Source organism: Arvicola amphibius, chromosome 12, assembly GCF_903992535.2.
Source record: "Arvicola amphibius chromosome 12, mArvAmp1.2, whole genome shotgun sequence".
Taxonomy (NCBI): Eukaryota; Metazoa; Chordata; class Mammalia; order Rodentia; family Cricetidae; genus Arvicola; species Arvicola amphibius.
Window position 1 is genome coordinate 149599793 of NC_052058.2, and position 26337 is coordinate 149626129.

General features: G+C 46.4%; 1 protein-coding gene across 1 annotated transcript in view; it reads right to left on the reverse strand.

Moving 5' to 3' along the window:
- Ntrk3 (neurotrophic receptor tyrosine kinase 3) overlaps nt 1-26337 on the reverse strand; it is a 362281-nt gene that overhangs the window by 258233 nt on the left and 77711 nt on the right. Inside the window, 1 exon segment of the mRNA XM_038313662.1 lies at nt 7494-7562. Within this exon segment, the coding sequence (XP_038169590.1) occupies nt 7494-7562 (69 nt within the window).

The window sequence follows — 26337 nt, forward strand, 5'->3', positions numbered from 1 at the left end:
GAAAGAGTAGAAGACAGAGGAGAGGAAACATGAAGAGGAAGGGAAGGTGGTACAAAAGATGGGCTGTTGGTCTCCAGAAGGTGGGAAAGAACCAGCAGAGGAAAGGCTAGGCCGGAAGCAGAGGAGAAAGCACCAGTAGACAGGGGAAGATGGAAGCGAGCCCAGAGGAACGAAAGTCAGGGCAGGGAAGGGAGAGACCAAGGTCCTGGAGAAGGAAAGGGAAGGGTCAGTCAGGAAGCCTTGGAAGACCCAGATACAGAGCTATGTCAGATGCTTATCTAGCTGGGAGATGAGACAGAGGAGAGAACAATGTAAAGGAGAAATGGATAAAAGTGTAGTGTGGGTGTGTGAACACGGGTCAGCTGGGGAAGGACGTCTTGCACACTCATGAGGACCTCTGTTTGGGCCCTAGGTCCCTGTGAAAAGGTCAGGCACAGTGGTGAGCACTCAGAATCCTAGCACTGGGGTGGCTGAACCAGAATCTTTGAAGCTTAATTAGTCCCAGACAAATGAGAGACCCTAGCCCACAAATCAAGGTGAATCACCTGACCTCTAGGCTCCACATTCACATTCAATTCATGTGTGCTTGCATCCACACGCATACACACATAAAGAAAATGAAGTTCAATAGCATTTGTACTATTCTTGTTATAGCGTCCTACACAGACCTTGTTTGACCTTCACAAGGGTGCAGGGCAGGGAAGGCAGGAACATCTGATGACATCCTTAGGAAAGCAGATAATCGAGACCAGTGTTGATTCTATGTAAAGAAGGGAAGCCTCGGAATGGAATGGTCTGTGCTCCCCTTGCAGAGACCTGCAGAGAGGCCTGGTAACCCCATTGAATGGCACTGAGAATCCAGATGTTTCAAGATGTGCAAACTGAAGCCGGTCAGCCTGGATTTCCCCAGCTGCTCGCTTGACATGATGCAGCCATTCATTATTAAATGGATATAAAACTACAAATTATTTGCCTGCGTTGAAAAGGCTAGACTAGTGGGGAGCTTTCGCAGTGTCGCCTCAAGCCACATAGAGCATAACACAGTCCATCCTCTTGTTGGATTCTTTGTGTGGGCACAAACCAGCATCTCAGAGGCCCAAAAGGCAGATCATGCCAAAGTGTCCTGAGGCTAGCAGCAGAGACAGCTGAGCTGTCTGGGATGTGCTACAGATGTTGTCAGGCTCTGGCTCAGTAACAGCTCATATCCTTCCATCCTTTCGGTCCCAGGCTTTGCTTATACAGTCTGGTCCAGCAGAAGGGATGTACCTGAAGAGCTAGTGTCTTACTGTTCACCAGGGTCTGCTAGGAACTGCATAGCAACGGGGGGCGGAGGGGAGGGGGGACTCCTCCTCTTAGGAAGACACGCCTAGCAAAATGCTTTGAAGTTCCAAAGTTCCAAACAGCAGCATCCTGCATTTCCCATGGATTCAATCCACAATCACCTTTATGTCCAGACAAAAATATGTTGGCAAAACACAGAGACACGAGAGTTCCGGTTCTGAGCTGGACATTGTAGTTCTTTCGTGCAATCAGTGCTCAACAGAAGAGTCTCAACCATAGCTGCAGGGGCAGACTAGCCACTCTTAGAGTCCTGCTCTGTTCCCCATCAATAATGCAAGAGGACCCATGAATAATACAGCAGCCACTGCTTCAGGGCACAGTTTACTGCTGCCCATCCCTGGCCTCAAGATGGCCCAAGGCCTAATCGCAGGGCCCTGGGGAGTTCCCACAGATTAACTCAGCCCCATTCAGATACAGCCTCCCCCCTCCCAAAAAACCCCACCACTTTGCAGGATCAGCCAAAGTCATGACTCTGTGTTCAGAAAACATTGATTGCCCTCTAGTCATCATTTGGGGGTTCTCCTTCTCCCCTCTGTACCATCAGCACTGCCAGGTACAATCCTGGGGTCCAGGCTGGGCCAAAGAGGGAAAAGATTCATGTGAGAAGAGGCAAGACCACTGCTACCAGACAAAGGGCACAGACAAGGCCTCCCCACGATAAGAGACTGTGTTAATATTCCATAAATAAAAGATGTAAGTTGAGCTAACTCAGTTATCCTGAGCAATGGGTTGAACTGTGCCTTCCAAAGAGCCATGTCCAAGTCCCAACTCGAGGAATCGTGAATATGACCTTCTTTGTTGACAGAATCAAGGTAAGATAAGGGGTTGAGATCATTCTGATTTGGGGAAGGCCCCGAACCCACCCACAAGAACTGGGCTCTTTAGAGAGGATGTGAAGGAGCCTAAAGAAAAAGGAGACACGGATGCTGGCCGTGCGGAAGGTGGCAGAGGCGTCAAGGAAGGCTGCCACAGGTTCAAAAAAGCACAAGGAACAGCTGGCATCTAGCAATGTCAAGAAGGCTTAATCCCCAGAGCCTCAGAAGGTAGAGGGCCTCCGATAATCCTGACTCAGACCGTTGATCTCAGAACGACGAGCAAAAAACATTTCTGTTGTTTTGAAGTGGCCAGGTTTGCAGTGATTTGAAGAAGGCTGCTATCAGAAATGAGACTGCCAGAGAATCCTCCCCTCAAGACTCAACTTTAAAATCTGTAAGATGGGGATGAGTGTGTTCCGCCTCATTTCTCTACATTAGTGCTAATACGTGACTCCATGCTTTATGGAAAGGGAGTCATAAAGAAGCCAGAAATGACCACAGCAGCAATAACACTAGGAATGGAACGGCTTGGTGTCTTATCTGACAGCTTTCAAAGTCATCACAACCAAGACTGGGAGGAAGGACAGTGCCAGGAGCAGCCCAACCTCCTTCAACACTGAGTTAGTATTTACCACGTCAATTAAATCTGCAAATTATAACAGAGGTAATTATCACTTTGCTTTAAGAAAATGAAATATTCCAATCTATTTCAATCGTGTCTGTTCCATGCCTGCGGGATATTAAGAGAAGCCTGCTCATTGTATATTCACGATCCTCAGAGTGTTTCTGAAGGGTTCTATGGTGTGGGCTGATATACCTCTGGTGCCTCTTGCCATCACTTAAGGTGTACCATGGGATTCAAAATTCAAGCAACTTTTCTTCCTAACTCATCCTTTATCTCTAAGACAGTCTCTCAGAATTTTGCTGATTTTAGGACAGACAGTTCTAATTTCAGGGGGAAAAAATAGTAGCATCTTGCCTTAACCAGAAACTCCTGAGTACAGTACAATGCCAAGCCAGACTCTGTCAAATCTACCATTGAATTTCTGCCGGCTACTCCATAGCAAAGCTCAGAAGATACTCTCAGCTCACTCAGTAGGAAGGGCACTTCTTAAGCAGGAGGGAGACTGAGTCAGGCGCTTGCCAAAAGTCCTCCCTCCAATCTCACGAAATTAAAAGTACAAGAAGAATCTTGGCACACTGCAAAAGCTCTGAGATGATTTTGGCTTTCCTATGGCTCCAATCAGGGGAGACAGCCATCTTGGCTCCTGGAAGGACATGCTAAACATTCAGATTATGGCACTAAGTTAGGAGCTGAAAGAGAATGGATTTTGGAAACAGTGCCTTCAGGTGGTGGTCATCCTAAAAATGATAACATTAGTCTCCAAATTACCAATTCACCAACTATGTGATCCTGGTCTAGTTATTTGACTTGGCTCAGCCTTGAATCCCTCATTTGCAAAACGGGTTATAATAGCAACTCCCTTGTAGGGTAGCTTCAAGGATGAGCCAAAATCCTGTACATAGTCATTACTCAATGAGTGTCTTTCTTCTCCTTCCCTGGTGGAATGTTACACATACTTAGCCCTTCTAATGAGGGGCTCAACTAAGTCTACCATAGTGTCAACTGTTACATCACAGATTGCGCCGTAGCAGAGAGGTTGGTTGGAGCTTGGCAAAGACCCTCCAAAGGGCCTTCATGGAAGAAGGAAATGTGCCAAGAAATGGCTAACTATCCCATTTACCCTGTCTGTTTCTGCAGACACTCACTGGAAATCCCACTCGCCTGGCTTGTGACTCTCCTGGCTATCACTGCACATTGAGTCCCCCTCCTGAAAGGCCAAATCTCCTCCCAACAACACCGGACAGATCCCCGAACCCCATCCAACAGGCTCCATTAAGCAGACCCTGGCAGTCTAGATGGCTCCTGGGCAGATGGTGCCATGTGGACTAATCAAGGAGTCAGACAAGAAAATCCTACCCCCTCTTCCATTTGCCAGGAAAAGCTATTGTCTGGATTTTAATCATAGCCACAGCTGAGAGCCAATGCACAGCCCCCTCCAGTCCAAAGATAAATTTTCCACTCTCAACATTCAATTCTTCCTCAAAAACTAGACCCCCTACCAGCGTGATTGCTCCTTAGAGAGGGACTTCTTCATCCACCAATATGACTATTTTTCTGATTTAAGACGATGACAGAAACAAAATGCAGTTTGGGTACGGTGGCACCCACACACTGCCTCTCTCTGCAAGGAATGTCTTCATTCCTCCATAAGTTACATCCAGCTCAACAGTGTATTGATCCCAGGCAAAGAAGAATGAAGAAACCCATGATCCTCTGGAAGAAATGTGACGTTTCCTTTAAATATAGATCCACAGAACAACTGTTTCCAAATCTCCATGAAGCAGGACAGCCCACCACTGATTTCACAACCCGTGATTTCTTACAAAGAACACTGGACATTTTCTCGATGATTCAGCCTCTAGCAGACCCTGACATCTGTTGTGGGGATACTGTCTCTGGCCTCCCCTAGGTTGAGGGGCAGAGATTCTAGGAGAACTAGATGCAAAAAGACAGACTTTCTACCCCCAATCAGTTTAAGGACATTACGCTTTGTGATGGTTTTAATGAGGTGCCCCCCAAAGTCTCAGGCATTTAAAAACCTGGTCCCCAATTGGTGGCTGTTTGGGAGGAGCTAGAAGGTATGGCCTTGCAGAATGAGGTATATCATTGGAGTAGGGTTAGGTTTCCAAAACCCACAATCATCCCCAGTGTGCTCTGTTGGCTTCCTGTTGTTCCTCTAGTGTCATGACTGACTGCCAGCTGTAATGCTCTGCTCCATTTTGGTGATAGACTCCTATCCCTCAGCAGCTATAAGACCCAGATAAACCTTTCTTTTTATGAGTTACATGGCTCATATTGTTTTTTCTCAGAAAACTAACTAGTACCTGCTTCATCTTCATGTTTATTTTGACTGGATTCAGAATCACCCAAGAGTCATGCTTCTGGATCTATCTATGAAGGAGTTCATAGATTGGGTTAACTGAGGAGATAAGACATTACCAAAAATGTGTGCGGCACCATTACATGGGTTTCGTGTCCTGGGCTGAGTAAAAGGGAAACAGTTAAGTGGGGCATAGCGTTCATCTCTCTCTCTCTCTGCTTCCTCACCACACACCTACTGCCATGACTTCCTCACCATGGCGGACAACATCCTCTGGAGCTATAAGCTAACACAGACCCTTCTTCCCTTTTGTGTATCTTGTCAATATCACTTCCACCCACTGGCCTGGAAAAGCAAAGTTATAATTTATCTGCACAATGGAAAATATGTAATGACACAGCAGTGAAAATGTAACTGATGCAGAGAGACACCTAGCAAAGCCTGTGGCCACATGCCTTTTGTAGGATATATTAACTGGCTGAAAAACAGTGGAGGACAGTTAAGCACAGTGGTCCAGGCTTTGAGTCTACACACTACTGCTCATCTCATGGGTGGCCTAAAATAAGACTCTTCCCTTGCTAAGTAACCCGGTGTCCGCCAATGTGGCGTGGTAGTGAGAATGTCTACATTACAAAATTGCCCTAAGGATTAAATTAAATAGCATACATAATTCAATAGATTGCTGTCACAGTGCCTGGCACGGAGGAAGAGTTAGGAAATCAGTGATAGCGATCATTGCCGTGGCCATGCCAACTTACCCCTGAGGTTCTCCATGAAGTTACATCTAATTCAGGGTAGGAATGAGTAGAATACAAGGCTGACATCTCTGACATTAGAGATCAGAGACCAAGTCTGTTAGGGAGAACGCTTTATAAACACGAATTTGTTTACCTTCCTTTAGCTATTAAAAGAGCTTATGGGTGCCCATCTAGATCTCAACCGAATGGGACTAAGAACTCTGGCTACAAGGTCTACTGCTGCCCGTTCCAGAATATCAGAGTCAGAGCCTAGCAGGGAGGGACACAGTTCTAAGAAGGGAAAGCAGTATATAGTAATAGTGTCCATTGTTTCTGAACTAGGTCTCACTGTGCAACCCAGACTGACTAGCCTGTAACTCATGTAGCTCAGGCTAAACCACAACTATTGATCCTTCTGCTTTTACCTTCCAAGTACTGAGACTACCAGGAATTCCAGTTAGCAATACCTTCAAAATGATCATCTCTCTCTCTCTCTCTCTCTCCATCCCTGAGATAGTTCAGGAAAGGATCGTGTGAACAGTCAGGCCACAAGACCAAGGATAATATGCAAAGCTGTCAAGGGTAATGAGTCTCATTTCTATCCGCTGATCTGAAAAATCAAGGTTATAACTTATCCATGAACATAGGTCTGGACAGGTGGGAAAAGAAGGTAAAAGGCCCATAGCCAAGGCAGAGGTCCAAGGTCTTTGCTTCCTGGTAAGTGCTGAGATTACAGACAGGGAATTTGGATCTGAGTCACCAAGTAAAAAGGAACACATGAGCAGTCTCTCTTAAACCCAGACTCCCTAACTCCATCCATGCCTCAGTTCCTTTTCAATTTATCCCTTGATTTATTCCCTCCACATAATACACTGTCCTTCATGCACAGAGAGGACCCTGATGACTCACACAGCAACATGAGTTATTTTCTCCTGTCTCCAGCAGTGGTCAAGAATTTGCACTCATTCAGCCAACATCTGTTTGCACAAAATGGCTGGCTGGGGTAAGAGTGCACTGATCAACCTTGGAATGTAGCAAAGCTAAGCAGTCCACACACAGAGAAAATAAATATATGTCCTCTTCCATGCTCACAATGCCCAGACACCAAGCCAAATGAGTAGATATGAGACCATGAGCACTGTAAGGGCCATACAGTCTGAAGCTAGAAGGCCATGTTCAAGTATCAATCATACAAGTCCTTAGCAGTGCAACTGTGGCTGATTCTTGAGTCGGTTCCTAGGACTTAGTCCACAAAATGCAGAAAATTATAGCTACCTTCCCTGACTCTTACTATCATATAAACAAAGGCATACCTGATAAAGTTACAAAGTTATGTATAGAAAATATTATTTATCAGAAATTTATTGATATCTTTATTATGGATATTAAAATTGTTCCTGCTAATTACTTGCAGTTCACAAAACCAAAGGCTGATAAAAGATGAGCTTCTGTCATTTGAAAGAGTATGCTTATTAAAAGCATCAAAAGTCAAGTCCACAGATGGGGGGTGGATCACTGTCACTGAACGCGGTATGCTCAACGCCACCCAACCCAAACAGCCCAGCCACCAGGCAGCTCCAATGCCCGACACGCCTCCCCGCCCGACCATTACCAGCACTCCGCCACCTGGACAGAGCCACCAATTCCGAACTTACAATTCCCGAAGACTCAGCGTCTGGAAGAGCTGCCAGGAGAGCGTGGTGAGCCGGTTACTTGACAAGTTTCTGCAAAAATGGACAAATAAAAGGGGTAGTTAAAGGACAGAGCCAGCAACAGGAATGCCCTCCGTGGAGGACTCGGTCACCTGGAGGCAGGCGTTGGTGCTCTTCTTTTTCTTCACCCAATTTTGCAAAGGATAAGCTGCTAAGAGTTGAGACCGTTGGGCAGCTGTGAAGGGGATGCTGAAGCCTTTCTCCAGGTAAGGTTTCACACATCCAAGAAACAATATGCTTCTCTCTCTTACTCCTCATGCTGCCCTCTAAGAAAACCTCAGGGAGCCTGTTGGAAGCAGCCTTCTCTAAACAATAGTTCTGGCGGTAACCACGCCCACAGCATCCTTTACATCCACACAGGCAGGGAATCTTCAGGTTCCTTGAAACTTCTCACCCACCCCCTCCCCAAGAACACATGCCCATTCCAGAGATCAAGACATCAGACTTTTGTTCACACATCTCTTCTCCTAATGGCTATTTAATTGTTCTCATTAGGATGTACAGGGGAAGGGAGCATCCATTAGTCTTCTGAATAAAAGAAGCAACACGCCCACAGTTATTACTTTGCCCGGCTCAACAAACAACTTTGGACGTGATAACAGCCCTTAAAGGCAGTAGTTAGGCACTGCAAGAAATGAAGTAGCAACCCAGGAACAATGTACTCATTTGCTGATGGGAATGGATGGCAGTGCGGGTTCCATTTAGATAACTATCCATCCATACACAAACATGTGTATATTTGAATCTATTAAACACACAGGTAACAATGCAGACACATACTCTTGTTCACACACACACACATAGACACTTCCATGTGCACTTTTATTTAGGTGACTTCTGCAGCGAGTAGAAGAGTCAGATATAGGCTATGCTGAGGTCTGGGTGGTAGACCATTGACAAAAAAAAGATGGAACCTTATCTTCAAATTACAAATGAATGAGCATAAAGAATAGTATAAAGCCGGGCGGTGGTGGCGCACGCCTTTAATCCCAGCACTGGGGAGGCAGAGGCAGGTGGATCTCTGAGTTCGAGGCCAGCCTGGTCTACAAGAGCTAGTTCCAGGACAGGCTCTAGAAACTACAGGGAAACCCTGTCTCGAAAAAACCAAAAAAAAAAAAAAAAAAAGAATAGTATAAACAAAATGACAAGAGTAATTGGGAGTTGGCTACTTCACTTGGGTGCTTGAGTAGTTAACAACAGACCTTGGAAAAGAAAGAATGATAATGAGCTGAGAAACAGTTACAGAGATGGACTGGGGATAAGGGAAAGGGACACCTGCCATATTTGCAGACTTTGGGAGGAGACAACAGAAAGCAATGGGGGGAGCACTTAGTGGTGATGTACCATAAAACTAAACATCACTTTTTAAAATGGAAGACCAAGCCTGGAAGTTGACAAGCTAGTTAGGAGACCTTACCTAGCTTCCACGCCAAAAAAAAAAAGAAAAGAAAAGAAAAAGAGAAGAAATTTAAAAAAAATAACGAGGAGAGATGAGTTGAAGGTAAGTGCTTGGGGTAACGCCATCAGAACCTGCAGCTAACTCTGGGGAAAGAGGAGAGCGAACTGAGTGGTGGGTATTATGGTTGAAATCTGAGATGGCCTCCACAGATATGTGTTTTGAATGTTTCTTCTCTGGCTGGTGGCACTACTTTGAGAAGTCACAAAAACTAGAGGTAGATCACCAGGGATATGTCCTTAGTAATGTATTACTGATGACCCCTTCTTGTAGTACTGTCTGCCTCCTGTCTATCAAGACGTGAACAGCCTTCTACACACCACCATGATGTGATGCTTAAGGACATGAGACCAAGAGACCATGGACTCTCTGAAACCATCAGCCAAAATATTCTTCCCTAAGTTCTTATGTCAAACCTTTTGTCACACCACCAAGAAAGTCACTAATATATTGTTGACTACTAGGGCATTTAGTAAGATGAAGAAGCCTACTAATAGATCACATTTGGACAGTGGGACCAAAACAATCCTCTTGGATCAGATGACAGAGGAAAGGCAAGAGAAGGTAATGGCAGATGGATATAAGAAATTAAAATGTTATACGCAAGTATGAAAACATCACAATAAACCCATCATTTATACAAGTAATATCTACCTATTAATAAAAGTTAATGTATTAACAGAAGAGCTCCTGACTTCTTATGAATATTAAGCTTGAGATGCCTGTTAGATAACTAGAGAGTGAAACCAAATAGTGTATTGGAGAGATGTGTTTGTACTGAGACCTATAGAATTGAGAATGTGTTCAATATGAAACAAGAACAGATACTCAAACCTAAGAACAGGAAGAAATGGGACATCCCATTTTCTCCTAGATGCATATTATCTGTGATAAGATGGCTGGATCCTACACTGTCTTAAACCAGCTAACTTTCTAAGACAGTTTATGACAGTGTTGGTAAAGCAACCCATCTCTAAGGGTACAGGGGATGGCTGTAGAAAGGAAAGAGACCACACACAGGTATCTCATAAGTCTGCTGGTCTATTCTCTTCCCTGTGTTTATTGCTGTCTCTGTCCAAAGGCCTTGAACCCACAAAGAACTCTCTGGGATGACTCCATAGGCCCACCTTTCCCACACCTCCCTGAGGGGTTGAAAGTTCTGGTGTAATATCCCATGTTCAGTAAGAGCCATCTTGAGCCATTCATCAGGTTATGCTTCACAAAGCCCCTGTGACTTATTCCTACAAACATCTACCACCTGTGAGAAGAACTGGGGTTACACAAGAACTGTGTCAAGACCATTTCAGGTAACCCCCAGGCCAAGCTCCCCAAAGCAAATGCTCCTGCACAGAGGAACAGAACAACGGGTATAGCAAATTCCCAGTCACTGCCCAAACATAACCAGTAGCCTTGAAGCTCAGAAGTTGGGATCAAAGGCCATGGGCTTTAGTACCAGTCTGCTAGGCTCTGGGTCTTGACTGCCTTAGCTGTGTGATGTTGCAGCAAATGTGAGTGCCTGGATCAGCCAGGGAGAAGCCTTTTTACTGTCTCTGTTTTTCCTGCTCGTTGTCTCTGCACAACAGCATTCTTGGGAGTAACACTTGAATAATGGGGGCTGAGGAGATAGTTCCATCAGTAAAATGCTTGCCATGTTTGGCTTAGGGACCTGAGATGGAGTCCCAGAGCACACATAAAAAGCCAGGTATGACAGAACAAACTTGTAACCCAAGCACTGGGGAGGTAGAAATAGGTGGATTCTTGGAGACTGCCAGCCTCTTCTAATCACAGAACTCCAGACTCCAATAAGAGATTGTATCCCCCCTCCAAAGAGAGTGCATATGGTTCCTAAAACAAGAGACCCAAGACTGACCTCTGGCATTCACCTATATGTGTATATATATGTACACACACACACACACACGCACACGCACACGCACACACACACACACACACACACACAACAATTCTTAAATTTCCAAATTCATGAGAGACTCCTGGCAGACATCTGGAAAGATTGGCAGCCTGCACCTTTAGTTCCCTAGTTTTCTTCAGTGTTCCACTGAACAAAACCTATGCTTCAAAAATCTGAGCCCTGGCAGCCTGCGGGGACCTCATACTCACTGAGCCTGGAGAAGCATGCCTCTGATGAAGCACACCTCTGGTGAGAGAGGCTTCTGTTAGGAACAAGACATCCTAGAGGCAGAACTGGCCCAGGTACGCTGGGCAGCCTGGCTCCTTTCCGAGAAAGGAACAGGCAGAGAGCCTTCCAGGAGTTCTGGGGAGCCCCAGGCAGAAAACAGGCTGCTAGCCACGTCCTCTTACAAAGGTCATGCTTTGCTACATCAGGCAGAAATGTCAAGAGAAAATTGGATTCTGAAAGAAAGAAAATCATAGGCACTCTGGGCAAATAAAGAATAAGGAATAGCATTATTCCCTCCTTATTACAAGGGAAAGGCGGCTGGGGGCCTGGGACACCTAGGAAGGAGGAGTGAGTTTTTGTTCTTCCACAGGGGTGCAGCTTCATCTCCAGCCCACCCTCCCCTCCTTCACACAGCGAGCCCCACCTGGAGGAGAAAGGTTCTTCAGATGTCTCAAGCACATTATGAAGTGGCCACTGCAGTACGCATTCACTCTGCCCACATACATACATATACTTACATATACATATATGTGTACATATACATATATGTATATGTATGTGGGCAGAGTGAATACACACACACACATACACACACACACACACTCACAGCACATATATTTCCAGATACAAGGACATTGCTTCAGAAGTCCCAGGGACTGTGCAGTGTGCAACCTGTGTGACTGTACCCAGTGTACTGATGGAGGACTTTCATTGGTTAATTAATAAAGAAAGTGCTTGGCCCAATAGGTCAGAACATAGGTGAGTGGAGTAGACAAAACAGAATTCTGGGAGAGAGATGGCAGACGCTTCAGGCAGTCGCCATGGTCAGTCGCCATGCTTCTCTCCAAGACAGATGCAGGTTAAGATCTCTCCTGGTAAGCGACCACCTCATAGTGCTACACAGATTACTAAATATGGGTTAAAACAAGATATGGAAATTAGCCAATAAGAGGCTAAAACTAATGGGCCAGGCAATTTTAAATGAATACAGTATCCATGTAATTATTTTGGATGTAAAGCTAGCCGGGGGGTACTGCCATACAGAGAAGTACCCAGGTCAAACACACACTCCACAAACACAAACAGGGTGTGCCACTGGCAGTCCTGTCCTGTTGGGCGTTTATACATTCCCATGAAACAGGAGAGATGGGGAAAGTGAGGTCTGGGGGTTTGATGGGCATTAGCATCCACATGGGCAGAACTCGCTGCCCGTTTTCCTTCCCGCTGACCCCTCACCTGGATCCATCTGTCAGCAGTTATTGATGGTCCGGTTACGCTGCTCATCAGACAAGAGTTTAATTAAGAGTCACCCTGCCTCGGAGCTCCACGCAGCCTCCTCCTGGTGCCTCCTCCCTAGCAGATCCATTGTCACCTGCCTTTGACTTTTTCTTGGGTCAATGGCCAGTATCCAAGTCACCTGACCATCAAATTAGTTTGGTGAGTGAGATTTTTACGAGATGAGGCATCGCTTTCCTGACTCTAATCTCTCTCTCTCTCTCTCTCTCTCTCTCTCTCTCTCTCTCTCTCTCTCTCTCTCTCTCTCTCTCATCCGAGACTTCCAAACAAAGCCATTCATTTTGTCCTGCCCTGCACAACTGTCTCCCTCCCAGCCAGACTCTGGGGTCCAGAGGTAATAAACAGAAATGATAGGAGCTTTGAAAGCAAAGTGATAGGCACACATATGGCCACACTCCGGGCCCAGTGGAGAGACGGGGCTGAGTTGGCCCTCCCTGCATTAACTAAGCAGGAAACAGGGATCCTCTAAGGTAACTTACCACTAGATAGACAGGTCCCCTGCAAAGCAGCCTATGGGCTTGCTAAGAGCAGCACCCGTCTTTGTTTAGCAGGAGTGGAGCCCTCTACCCTTCTCTAGCCTACGTTGGTTACGCTATGGAAGGGTAAGACGGACCCGGCTGCCGGAAGAATCCGGGCAGAGGAGCCCTTCTGTGGCCCTCAATACTTGGGCACTGAGACTTGAAAGGGAGACAGTAAGAGCCATCGACAGAGATCCTGAAGACAGAGGCCGGAAGACTTCCTGCACCAAGAGCAGGACTAACTTTTAGAAGCGGCGCTTCTACTGGCGGAAGCAGATTCAGTATGCCTTAGTATTCCTTCGTGTCGAGGATAGCTGAGGAACCCACGTGACTTCTCTGTGTTATTACACCGTCCTGCTCCACTCACGCGCCACTCGACCACACATAGCCTGACACACTCACATCAGCATCACAGACCTCTCTGTCAGCTGCCTCCCGTGCCGACTCTTGCCGACTCTTAGATGGCTGCCGCACCCCTGCATCACCTCAGCCCCTCTAGCTTACATTCGGACTTCTATGATCATGGGCCGAAATGGCGCCTTCCCCACACAGTTCCATGTTGGAACCCTAAGGATGTTAATACTCTTAGAGATTGGGGCATGTAAAGAGGTGATTAAGAAGACTACAGGGGATCATCAGAGTTGGTCATAATTCAACTTGACTGATGTCTTTTATAAGAAGAGGTGAAGTGGACACCAACACACTCAGAGGCAAGACCGTGTAGAGACACAGGAGGAACATAGCCACCAAGAAACTAAAAACAGAGGCCTCAAAAGAAATCAAACCTGCCAAGACCCTTAATCTTGGCCCCTGAGCCTCCAGAACTGAAGAAATAAATGTCCATTGTTTGAAGCACTTGAGCTATAATGTTGTGTCATAGTAGCCTAGACAATGAATGCACCTATCTTCAGCCCTGTCATTTGCCCCGAGGCCCTGACAACCAATTTGAATGTCCCACTATAGCCTGGGAAGGACTCCAAGCCATGGTTTTCTGTCATCCCGCACCCTCCTCTATATGCATGATCACACTGAGGAACCAGTCTCCAAGACAGACAAGCTCCAGCTGCTAATATCCAATCTTCTACAGGTCCATTTGCTAACCCCCTAGGTACCCCCCCCAGCCTAATCCCCCTGCAAAAGATTAGTGAGATAGAAAAAAAAAACGAGGAACCGAAACGATGTTCAGCTCGCATCCCAAAGACAAATTCCACTGGCGCTGGATTTTCCTGGAGGATTCGCTCTGCAGCTACCGAAGGGCATTTACCCCCGTGTTTTCTGTGCGTGCACTCAGCGCTGCTACCCAGAAACCCCTCCCAATCCCACGGCTCCTAGGCTGCAGCTTGCCAGTTGGAAACATGACAAGGCAAACCTTAGTTATTTCTTGCAGAGAGGCAGCTTTGGAAAGGGGCATCTCTCTCTTCCTTACCATCTATCACCTTCTCCACTATCTGTCCGCCCTTTTCCTCTCAGTTTTTTTTTTTCACCACATGAAAGAGAGCTACTTGGTCTTAGGCCCAATCCATGTGAGCGTCTATAATAAAATACCATAGGCTAGGGACCAGGAGACGGCTCAGTCAATAAAGTGGTTGCTGGGTAAGCATGGGGACCTGAGCTCGGTCCCCAGAATCATGTAAAAGAGCTGGGCCTGGAAATACTAGCACTGGGGAAGAAGACCCAAGTGGATCCCTGGAGTTCACTGGCCAGCAAGGCCAATGTAAAATCTGTTTCAAAGAAAAGCAAGATGGATGGCTTCTGATACTGTCCTCTAGCTTCTACATGCATGTATGCATGCACACATACACACATATAAACATGAACCATACATACAAATACCCACATACAAACCATAGACGGGGGGCTTCCAAACTAGAGAAATCTATTTGTCATAGTTCTGTGCATTCTTGGGATATGGAGGAACCATGGGGAAGCAGATGAGGGGCGGCCTGTGGAGGCTGCTTCATCAGAGGCTCTTCTAACCTCCCATGCTGTACAGGATGAAGAGTCTCAGTCAGGCTTCCTTCATGAGGGCATTCGTCTCATTCCTGGAGGTGTCCCTCTTAAAACCATCATGCTGGAGAAGACGGGCTCAGCAAAGAACACCAATATTCAGACCACAGCATCCACCTCCCCTGACACACCACACTGGATTGCCTTTAAAATTTCTGATAGCACAGGAGGAAAAGTCAAATAAGGAGAATCCCCTACTGCAGCATCAAACCATATATAGTGTTTCCTGAGAAGAAAAAAAAAATCATGGGAGAAAGATGGGGTTGACGTTCTACTGACCACTTGCTCAAGAACCAGGAGTTCCCACCCCATGGTCTTGACTCTGTGCTGAGAGTGATGGGGGGATCGTCACCAGGATCTAATGGCAGCACTCAGGGGACCCCATAATCCATCCCTTCAAAATTCAGAGCTCTAGCAAGAAAACAGGTGCTGGTGCCCAAGCTTCCTCTTGAAGGCCAAGAGACATTTTTCTCCATTGCTGATATATTTGCTTTTCCCTCAATTAAATTGTTGTAAAAAGGGGTGGGGGTTAAAGTCATCTAAGCCATTTTTATTCGACTAAATTACACTGGCTGGCTCATTTAATGAACTTTAATGAAGCCAAAATGCTTTCTCTAATCAAATCTCAAGTGACGTGCCTGGAGTCTTGACCTTACATCAGGAGACTGGAGGCAGCTTTCGCAAAAATGCCCTCTGCTGGACTAGGTCAGGGTTTCCAAGGGTGGGTTCCTGGGAATCTAAGTTTGTAACATATTCAACAGTATTATGGGAAAGTGGGATAATACTACTTGACAAAACATTCCTCTACAGAAAATCAAAATGGCTTATTTACTATGGAACTTCTCAGGGTCTTAACCAGGAGAAGGATCTGGCTTACTCGGTCTCTCAAACTTATTGGACCACAGACCCCTCTCTACAGCATACCCACAAAAAAAAAAAAATACCTCCCTCTTTATATACTTAGAGATGGCAGTCCTAGACCGAGACGCAGCAAGCCCCAGCCAGCAGGCTGGTGGTCTATTTTTGCAGTTTTATTGGAAAGCAGCCATTCCTGCTTGCCTTTGTGTTGCCTATGGCCATATTCTAAGCAGGATAATAGCCTTCCAAAGATACCCATGTGCAGAATCTGGGATACACACTGTTCACTTCCAAAGGGGGCGGAGTGCGGGTGGGGAAGGTAACACTGGGAAATTACCCTACGTTGCTTTGTTGCTCAAATGTAACCACGGTAGCCTTTTAAAAGCATATACAAGACCTGGGCCAGCTCAAGTCACACAAATTCCAGAATAGAGACGGGAAGCAATCACTGAGTTCTAGCCCTAGGGGACTGCTAGGAGAGGAGCATTAGTTTTGTTAAAGGGTGGAAGGCATTTCAGTGGATGGCCACACACCTAAGAATATCTACCCAGAGCTATTGGACTGAATGAGTTTTGAAAAGAAGAAGACAAAGTTGGGTGGGTATGGAAGGAGGGTTGTATCTGGGAGGAGTCTGGAGAGGTGGTGAATGTGATCAAAATACAATGTCTGAAAATCTCAAAGAATTAATAAAAATATCTATTTTAGTGGAAGCAGAAAGCAGAGGATGTAGCCAAAGTTGCAAGGCACCAGGAGCATAAGATGAAGGCTGCACCGTGAGTCAAGGAATGTATGTGGCCATTAGAAACTGCAAACATCAAGAAACAGATTCTCCCAAGGGTGTCCAGGAGGGAGCATGGCCCTACTAACACATTGATTCTAGACTAGGGAGACCCACTGCAGACTTCTAAATCACAGGAGGGTAAGACACTCCATTTACATTGCCTTGTATCACCAGCTCTTTTCATTTGTTATAGCAGCAATGGATAACTGACACAGGTTACATGCACCTTAGCACAGAGGAGTCAAATAGATGCAACAAAAGCCAGTAAGTCCAAAATGCTAGGTGGTCCTTCACAGGAAAATCATAACATCTTCTATCCTGAGCTGGAATTTCCTCCTTTGCTATCTTCTTCTTTCATTCCCTTCCTGCTTGCCTTTCATGTATGTGTGTGTGCATGTGTGTGTACATAGGTGAGTAGGTGAACTTGCAAATATGTGTACATGCTTATGGCTCATGTGTTCCTTATCACGGGCTGTTTAGCATTGATCGTTTCCATTTGAGACATGGTCTCTCTGGCCTGGAACTGGACAAGCAGGGTAGGCTGCCTGTCCAAAAATTCCAAGAGATCCTCCTGCCTTGGCCTCCTCCCTAGCACTGGGATTACAACCGTGAATGGCCTGTCTGATTTTATTGGGGTTCTGGGAATTGATATTAGATTCTTTTACTTACAAGGCAGGCACTTAAGTAACTGAGCTATCTTTCTAGTTCTTGCTTGGTTGGTTGTTTGGTTGGATGGTTGGGTTGGAGTCAAGTGCCTATATATATATCAGGCTGGCCTTGAACTCTCAGTCTCTCAGTCTTCCTTTCTTAGGCTCTCAAGTACTGATATTGAAGGTATATGCTACCACATTAATCTAGACTGGCGCTTTTCAACAGAAAATAAACACAAGACCCATATGCCATTAGAAATTTCCTATTAATGGAATTTTAAATGGCAGAAAAAAAATTATGAATATATTGAAAACATCATGAGTTCAACCTGTAATCAGCATCGCAAACCACCACTGAGATATATTTTCATTCTTAGGCTGTTATGTTTGTGTAGTAAGTCTTTGAAATCCGTGTGTATTTGACATTCAAAGCACACCACAATTTGGACTGGCCACCCTTCAAGGGCTCAGCAGCCACAGATGTCCAAGGCAGAACTCTACACCATCTGTGAAACTCAGTCGTTGACTGAAGTCCTCGGCGAAGAGAAGCTGTCAACAGCTGGAAAAGTGTAATTATAAGCTCACAAAGTCAAGCCGGGACAGCACTGTCCCCAAATCCAGCTGTCAAGAAGTCTGTGTTATAGAAAGGAAAGCTCTCCTATTGTCCACCGCTGCCTCACTGAGTGGTGTCCCGCAGCCCCACAGGCTGAAGAAGGTCAAGGCAGGAAGCAGGGGACAAGGACTTGCACCTGCTGAATAGTGTGGGGTAGGACCCTGGCTGCATACCCAGGAGACCAGCTGGGAACAAAAAGTTGGACTCTTCCAGAAGGCTTGGCCTTCTTGGTTAAGTGTAAAGTCTACCTTGTAATTCAAGCGTGTCTATGAGAGGACCCCAACCTCCTGCTCCTCCTCACGGTCCATCTCCTGCCATCCCTTGTCTCCATGTCATATCTATCCCTGAAAACTCACCACGCACAGATCGGTACCTCCATGCTCTCTGTTCCTGACAGCACCCTGGCCTTCTCCAGCACACAGCTGCACCTTGTGTTTCCTGCACCCTTCACGCCTTTGCTCCTCATTCTCCAGGCCAGTGTCCACGGTCTTCCCCCAAGACAGCTTGTGTTTGCCATTCCGACATCCTCTCCTCCTCCTCTTTCCCCCGACTGGATTCTGAACGAGCCCTGTCCACTGCCCACATCTCAGACTGTCAGCTTTGAACGCCAGCTGTGTGTATACTGCCACCCCCATCACGCTGTTTGCATTGGAAGCAGAGAACCATTTCTCTTCATCGTACACCCTTTATAGCACCAGAACCCAGGAAGCCTTCAATAGATGCACAGCAAATTTAACTGAAGTCTCTCAATATTCATTTGAAAAGACAAGACTTCCAAGGGCACTGGAGGGAAGGAAGATCTTCCTTCTCGGCAGCCATGGTGTAAGAACAAAGAGGACACAGCAAGGAGATAGGCAAGGAACAAGGGCAATCCCAGCTGCAGCAGATGTGGCTCCTGCTTCTTCCCATGTCCCTCTCTCACCTACATACTTGGTCTTAAGATCTCAACCTCAGTCTCCACCGCTGGCAATTTTTACAGCAGCCCAGACTCTCCTGGAGGGCGAGAAGGAGTCCTTGCCCTCCCTTTGATGCACACACACACACACACACACACACACACAGAGTATAGCACATAAACACGCTGCACACATTCACATATCACACATATATACCACGTCACAAACACAAACAAGGCTACATTCACAAGCAGGTTTGAATTCACATGGATTTGCATACTCCCCCCCTCACTCACTATCTCAGTCTGGCCCCCACAAAACATAGAAGAATCTATGGGTTCATCTGAGGATGAAGGAGTTCTTCCTCTTGACTCTTCCCTGCCTCTGGCAACCTTCCATTCCAACTCGCTTGCCTAACATCAGCCTGGCCAGAATATCAAGGGGACAGCACAGCAGGACCAGGGCTGAGCCCACTGGCCAGGATGTTCTCTTGGGGTAAGAATCCTTTCCTGTGTCAGCACAGCCTCAGGGTGGAAGGGTACACTCAGAAGGGCAGGACTCAGCCTGAGAGAATCTCTTTTCCCTATGACTGGACACACCGGTGCTGAAGCCTGGACACAAGAGAGAGAAATGAAGAGCCCAGTAGTTAAGAAGATGTCCCAAGGTAATCCAGCAAATGGGAACTAAAATGAGGATAAGGAAGTGCCCCATCTCCTGATACCACATCAAGGCGGTTGAGGAAGAATCCTCCACTCTTGCCGGGCGGTGGTGGCGCACGCCTTTAATCCCAGCACTCGGGAGGCAGAGGCAGGCGGATCTCTGTGAGTTCGAGGCCAGCCTGGTCTACAAGAGCTAGTTCCAGGACAGGCTCCAAAGCCACAGAGAAACCCTGTCTCGAAAAACCAAAAAAAAAAAAAAAATCCTCCACTCTCGAGTCCTCTGCTCTCCGCTGGATTCAGTGTGTAATGAAAAGGGGTGGGTCGAGCACGGTCTTTTGGCCCCACAAGGAATCATGTACGCTAGTCCTTGCTCTGTAGTTCCCATTCCCTGGAACCTTGACTAATTTATGGACTCTCTTGATCTCTTGGTACCTCAGTTTGCTCCCCCATAAATGGGGGTGGTAACAGCAGGCCTGTCCCCATAGGAATTCTGAGACAGACGTGACTGGGGTATGGGAAACAGGAAGTGGAAAGCAGCTGTCACAAGGCTTATCCTATGTTCTTTCTTCCATGGCCCATCTTTCCCCTTAATTAGAAGACCCATCTCTAGTCATCAGGCCCAAGGCCGATAAACAAATAACACGGCCCAGGCCTTGATCCTCTGCATTCCCACAACACTTAATGTAATAAAACACATAAGTTCACAAAATAATACAGAAAGCACTTTGATAAGGCAGCAGCAGGTAGCCTGCCCACTTCTCCGGGAGATGCCTGGCAGCATTTCTATACCATAGGTCCCTCATCCTGTGGACAGAATCCAGATGCCCCTAGCCTGCTTCCCTTGCTTGTGCAAAGCAGAGAAAGGGCGGTCCATACAGTCTTCCCTCCTCACACTGTCTACCTCACACCAGACCGAGTGTTCCTGAAGCTATACTGGGGAATTTTGCTCCTTCGGAATTTCTTTTCAAATTAACCAAAAGATAATTGACCCAAAGCATGTGGACTCTCTAGAACCCCAGAGAGGCACTGCAGGAGGGCAGGGGGAGCACTGGACTCAGAATCTCAGCCAGGGCCACCCACGTGGCTCATGAGCTGGGCAGTAATGGCCAAGGCCCTAAAGGGGCTCTGCATGATAGATGACGTGCGTTTCATTTTCTTTTTTTTTTTTTTTAAACTCAAAAGCTGTCGTGTGACCAGAACAAAACAAAGATACAATATAATACAGTCGGCAGAGCCTGATCATCAAGAAACCCCACACAGCCAAAGAGTGGACTCTCCGGGAGTGAGGGTTGGGGGAATGAAGGGAGTCAAGGTCCTGAGGGCCACGCCCCAGGCTGGGAGGAGCTGCCTGCAAGAGAAAACTTGCCCTTGGAAACCTGAGCCCTGGGAGGGACTGCCTGGGACCAACCTGGCTGCATCATGCGGCACTTCAAGTGGAGAAGCTATTCCTTTAAGGGGGCAAGCTGCCTCCCCTCTCTCTAGCAACCACCTTTGAGTTTAAAGAAAAATATACTACTGTCTTAAAAACATTAAAATTGTGAGAACAGAGCTGCTTGGGGCTTCTGTCTTAGGGTCTGATTCTCCAGCATTGAAGACAAGTTCTCCTTCAAGAGGAGCCCGGGAGAACACAGGATGGGGGTGGGGTGGGTTTAGAGACATCCCCAGAAGGTTTCTCTCACAGAGGCTAACAGAAACACCCAGAGGCTAGTAAAAACTGCAGCACCCTCAGGGAGTTTCCTGAATAGGGTAGGATGGGGAGGAGGGAAATTTGCATTTCTAAGAGGTTCCTGGAATGTTGTTGAAGTCCCCCATTTTAGAAGCACACTGAGAGAACCAATGATCCGGTGATTTTTTTTTCCAGGATGAGTGGACTAGTACTCCAATCAAATCCACACCCTCAAAAGCTGGTAGTTCAAACACACTAGGTTGCTGGAGAATATGCCCGTTGGGACATGTGTCCAAATATAAAGAGACACCTGTTGGGAGCCAAAGACTTCCTGCGTAGGCTCCTAGGAGCAAATGCCATCATTAATAACTGGGAAGGCGGTTTGGCATGCCCCATCTGAAAGTTGGAGGAGGATGCCCAATTGGATGGAGCCACGAGTCAGCTGGGGAAAGGGCTGTCATTGCATTGAGAACTAACAAAATGAGCAAGTGAAGGCCTTGCTGTCCAGAGGATTTGCAGACAGGACCTGCTTGCTCCCTGTTTGCACGTGCACAAGTGCAGACAGACACACAGAGAGACCAACAGACAGACACACATACACACAGGAAGAGGCAATTCATTTCCACAGAGGTTTTGTTTTGTTTTGATTTTTTGGTTTTGGTTTTGGTTGCTCCAAATTCAGTCTCTGAGTTTTCCAGAATCTGGAGACCTTTATAAAAGCTTGTGGGGGCTCCCCCTAAAAAAGAATACTTTTGTGAACTCCATGCATTGGGAACCTAAAAGATAAAAGCAGGGGTTATAAACTAGAGAGCATGAGAGGGGCCACCAGTCATCAGAGAAGGGGTAAAGGAGAAGAAAGGATGGGCGTAACTGATGATCCCAGTGAGCACTGCCAAAAGAGGGGCACGATACTCCAGTTGTCTGGATTCAGAGGTGGTGGTCTTGCTTCCTCCTGGTAGCAGAAGGAAGAGATGCTGTGCTACTGGACTTCCTATTTTTGCTCTTCACATGATCCTCAGGTGCCACCACCTCCAGGATAAGATCACACTGTTCCTGTCCAGCAAGCACAGATATCTGCTTCAGCTCTGTAGTATACATAGCATTTTGGAGACAGCAGGTAAGAAAAAAAAGCCCAATAAAGAAAAAGGCCTGCTGCCATGTCTTGTCAAATGCGGAGCCCAGAACCGGGATTGTAAATGAGATCTGTCCAAGTCTCCTCCCCTGGTATTCAGGAGGAAACACCAGCATTGTAGCAAACATGGAAATAAGGCTCTTGGTGGACCCCATCCCTGCTCCGTTTCTAGCTCTATGATGCTTGCACAGCTCCATTGGCCATGCTAAGTCTGAGGCCTCTCTTCTGAACTGGACGGAGGGAGTATCTCTACCATATTAGTGAGTGAGCATCCAATAAAGTAGTGCGAACGGGCACCCCACATAGTCCTTGTCATCTGACAGGCACTCTTAGGTAAGGCACCATTACCAGTAAGGATGAACAAAGGGGAAAATCTGATGTGACAACACCTCATAAGACAGCTGAGAATGAATAGGAAGCAGCCAGCAGAGAGGGAGGGAAGAAGGGGGGACCCACGCTCTAGCTTCCAAATCCTTGGAAGAAACAGGCACATGGAGGGAGCCATCATCACGGGAGCAAGCAAACAAGAAAACACACCACGCAAACTCACTCAGCAGACGCGGCTAAATGGTTTCCAATTAATTAACTGATTACATGATAGAACAGAAGGGGATTCGAAAGAGCGCTGTTGACCTTTAAGAATAATTAATATCATCAGGATAGCAAACTCATCCAAGGAAAATAATGAGGAACATTTTCATATTGCATCCGAAAGCCCGGGATAGTGAGGCAGATGGGTTTTATCTAAACAAAGCCTAGCTTCCTCTTAGGGCTTCCTCTCTCCTTTCTATCATTACCCATCTCCCACTTCCGGGAAGACCCTGGAGACCTGTGTCCTTGTTACCCCTACATGTGGCTCTTCTGTTAGCCTAGGCAGAGAGGTTAGCCAAGGATACTAGGCACTGTATCACTGAATGGTGGAAGGAACACCATAAGCATCACAGCCAACCTCCTCTGGGGTCTTGGTGTCTGGAAACTTCTTTCTCCTCCAGTGCCTCTGCCAGAATCGACACCTCAAATGCAAAGCCCTAAGCTTGCAGCAGAGCCCGCTCCTCCAAACTTTCACCTCACACTGTCATCTTCCATAGCAGCTCTGATGGGTGACATGATATTACATCCAATAGCAACCAGTCTCTGTGCGCTGGGGGTCAGGCGCCCATCCATTCTGATCACTACTCTACCCCTTGTATTCTGGAGAGGCGGTATGGAGGGGATCATGGCTTGACACTCTAGCTCCTCCCAGAATGCTTGCCAGGTTCTTGATCCTCTTCTGTGACTTCCTGATGCAGCATCCTTCCTCTGGGAAGTCTTTCCCGGCCAGCACCTCTGAGATTACTAGTTTCCCCACCTACACCTCCCCGAGCACTTTATCCATCCCTGTAAATTAACACTTGTCACACAAGAAAGTATCTAGCTTCCATTAGAGAAAGGGGACCCTAAGAGTCTAAAGGCAGGTCTTTTCTCTACTTACATAGATACCTAATGCCTCTCAGTATACCTGGAACACAGGTCTTCCTTCAGTAAATGTCTGTTGAGTGGGGTCAAGCATACATAAAAGTGATATAAAATTTAAAAAGTAAATATATAAATATAAATAACAGGGATAACTCCAGGCACAGTAGTGGATGCCTGTAAGCCCTGAACTCAGGAGCTAGAGGCAGGGTATTCACAAACTCCAGGTCAGCTTAGGCTACACAGTGAGCTCCAGGCTAATCTGAAATACACTACAAGACCCAGACTCAAAATGGAAAAATAGAGATTAAGACCTTGATTGTTCTCTACGTAGCCCCAAGGACACAAGAGTAATGTATCCAGTTAAGTACTGATGACGGCAGACCACATATCCTGATTTGCCCAAACAGCTCAGTTCACAGCTGCTGTCCCAGAATCCCACTGTGTTCGCTTCCTTTCTGCTACTCGTGTCCTACTTTGGATTTCACACTGCAAGATCATCCCGTTTATTGAGCGCCTACTCTGTGCCATACACCCTGTTAAATGCCGGCTCCTATCTATGAACAAGGAAGGAATGTGGATTCTCTAGAACAGTAAGCTTCAGTATCAGCCTGCTTTCTCTGTACACAAGGGCTTTCTCTCCACTATTCAACACATTCTCATTCGGTGGCTGTTCCAGGTTAGGAAATGCCAGTCACTGAGTGTACAGGGTGAATGAGCCAAGGCTCCCTCCAACAATCTGTTCGTTCACCGTGCTTCTAAAACAACCCACAGAAGGGACAATTTTTAGACGATTACTGTCCAAAACAGACAAGAATTTCCACTTTCTCCATGGTCTCCACACCTTGTTGGCACTATGGTTTGACAACCTGGCCGCAGCACCCATATATACTGGCATCTTCGCCCTGAAATGATTCTATTTGAATCATTAGAATAGAAAAGCCACAGAGCATTCTTAAGAAGGGTTCACAGCAAATGCAAGAGGCCCTGGAAACTATTCCCAGGATAGGATAACTCCATAGACCCCAGTTCCACCCTGGCCTCATCCCCACACTCCAGATTCCCATCGGCCTTTAGCAGAGCTCTATCTAAGCTTATTCCCAGCTATTGCAGAGTTCGAGACCTGACAGTGGTCCTTCCTCCTAAGTCCACACGGATTAATGTTCACTAGAGCTCCCTTCCCTTCACTGTCTCCTGAGGGTGAGGAGCACTGGCCTCCTCCTTCAGCCTCCCTGACTGTAAGGAACAGCCATGGCCTCTCTTCTAAGCTGCAGCTGAGGGGAAGGACCTGCTGCCCTCCCCACCAGCCCTGTCTCGCTCCTAGCATCAGCTGATAGCTCCCCTTTTTTTTCTCCTTTAATTATATTTCTCTGCTTTCTCTGCTCTCTCTGCTAGTGGCCTCATGACTCAAGGCTTTAATTTATTCACCAAACAATGTCATTACACCACTGTTTTCTGTAATTTATACCAAGCATAGGCTTTTGGCCTCTGTTGCCCAATTCTGCAAAAATGTTTGGGAAAAGCAATGTCCTTTTTTTTTCCTGAAGCGGGCTCCAGGGAGACTTGCAAAGGAGAAACAAGATAACACACTTCCATCTCCTGCTGAACAGTTGAACATAGTACCCACCTACCCCACTTAGTTACATTACCAAAGAGCTGCTGCTTCACTTCAGGCTGAGAAATGAATAGAGGCCGAGTTTGGGAGGAGCTTTTGTTTTTATTTCTGTTTTTGCCTTCTAGAAAGGGTCTCACAGTATCTCAGACTGGCTTCAAACTTACTATGTAGCCAACAACACTATGGTACTTCTGATCCTCCTACCCCCACCTCTGGAGTGCTGAGATTACAGGCATGCAACGCCACGCCAGCTTTCTGTGGTACTGGGAATTGAACCCAAGACTAAGCAAGCACTGTATCATCTGAGCTGCATCCCCAGCTCCACCCTGCTTTTTGGTTGTTTGGTTTGGTTTGGGTTTTGGGGGTGTTGTTGTTGTTGTTGTTTGGTTACTGTTATTATTGTTGTTGAAAGAATGTCCAAAAGGGAACTCTAGTCTAATCTTTTTACATGTGGTTCTCCTGCCTGTGCCTTAAGTTCTGGGATTGGAGATATGTTGACACCACACTCAGCTCTGGACATAAGGCACTTTGAATTGAACTTAGAGGAATGAGGAAGGAAAGAGAACGGATCACAGGCAGGATTTCATGGGCTGGCCATTGTGGTATTACCATAAACACCAAGATTTATGTGGACTGAACATCTGACATGACATTCTTGACACAGAGGAGAGGGACATCCATATGCTGACTATGATTGCTGCTGAAGGAAAGCGTCTACTAGGGCATGGTCAGATCTTCACTGACCAAGACAGCAAATTGGGATAATTTTTCTTCCTGCTCCTCAGTGGCTGACCTCAACTTCATTTAAAACCTTGAACTTTGTACTGGAGTGAAAACAATTAATTAACTTGCTAATAATTTCCCTGCTATGAGGACTTTCCTATATTAGTAACAATAATCATGTGAGCAAACTAAAGAAAATGGGGATACAGAAATCATTTTCAGCAAAATCGAAATAATGAGCGACATTTATTGAGGGCTAGTTAGGCACTAACTACCACGTGCTTTAAACATATTTCTTCATTGACTCTTCCTGACAACATTTTAT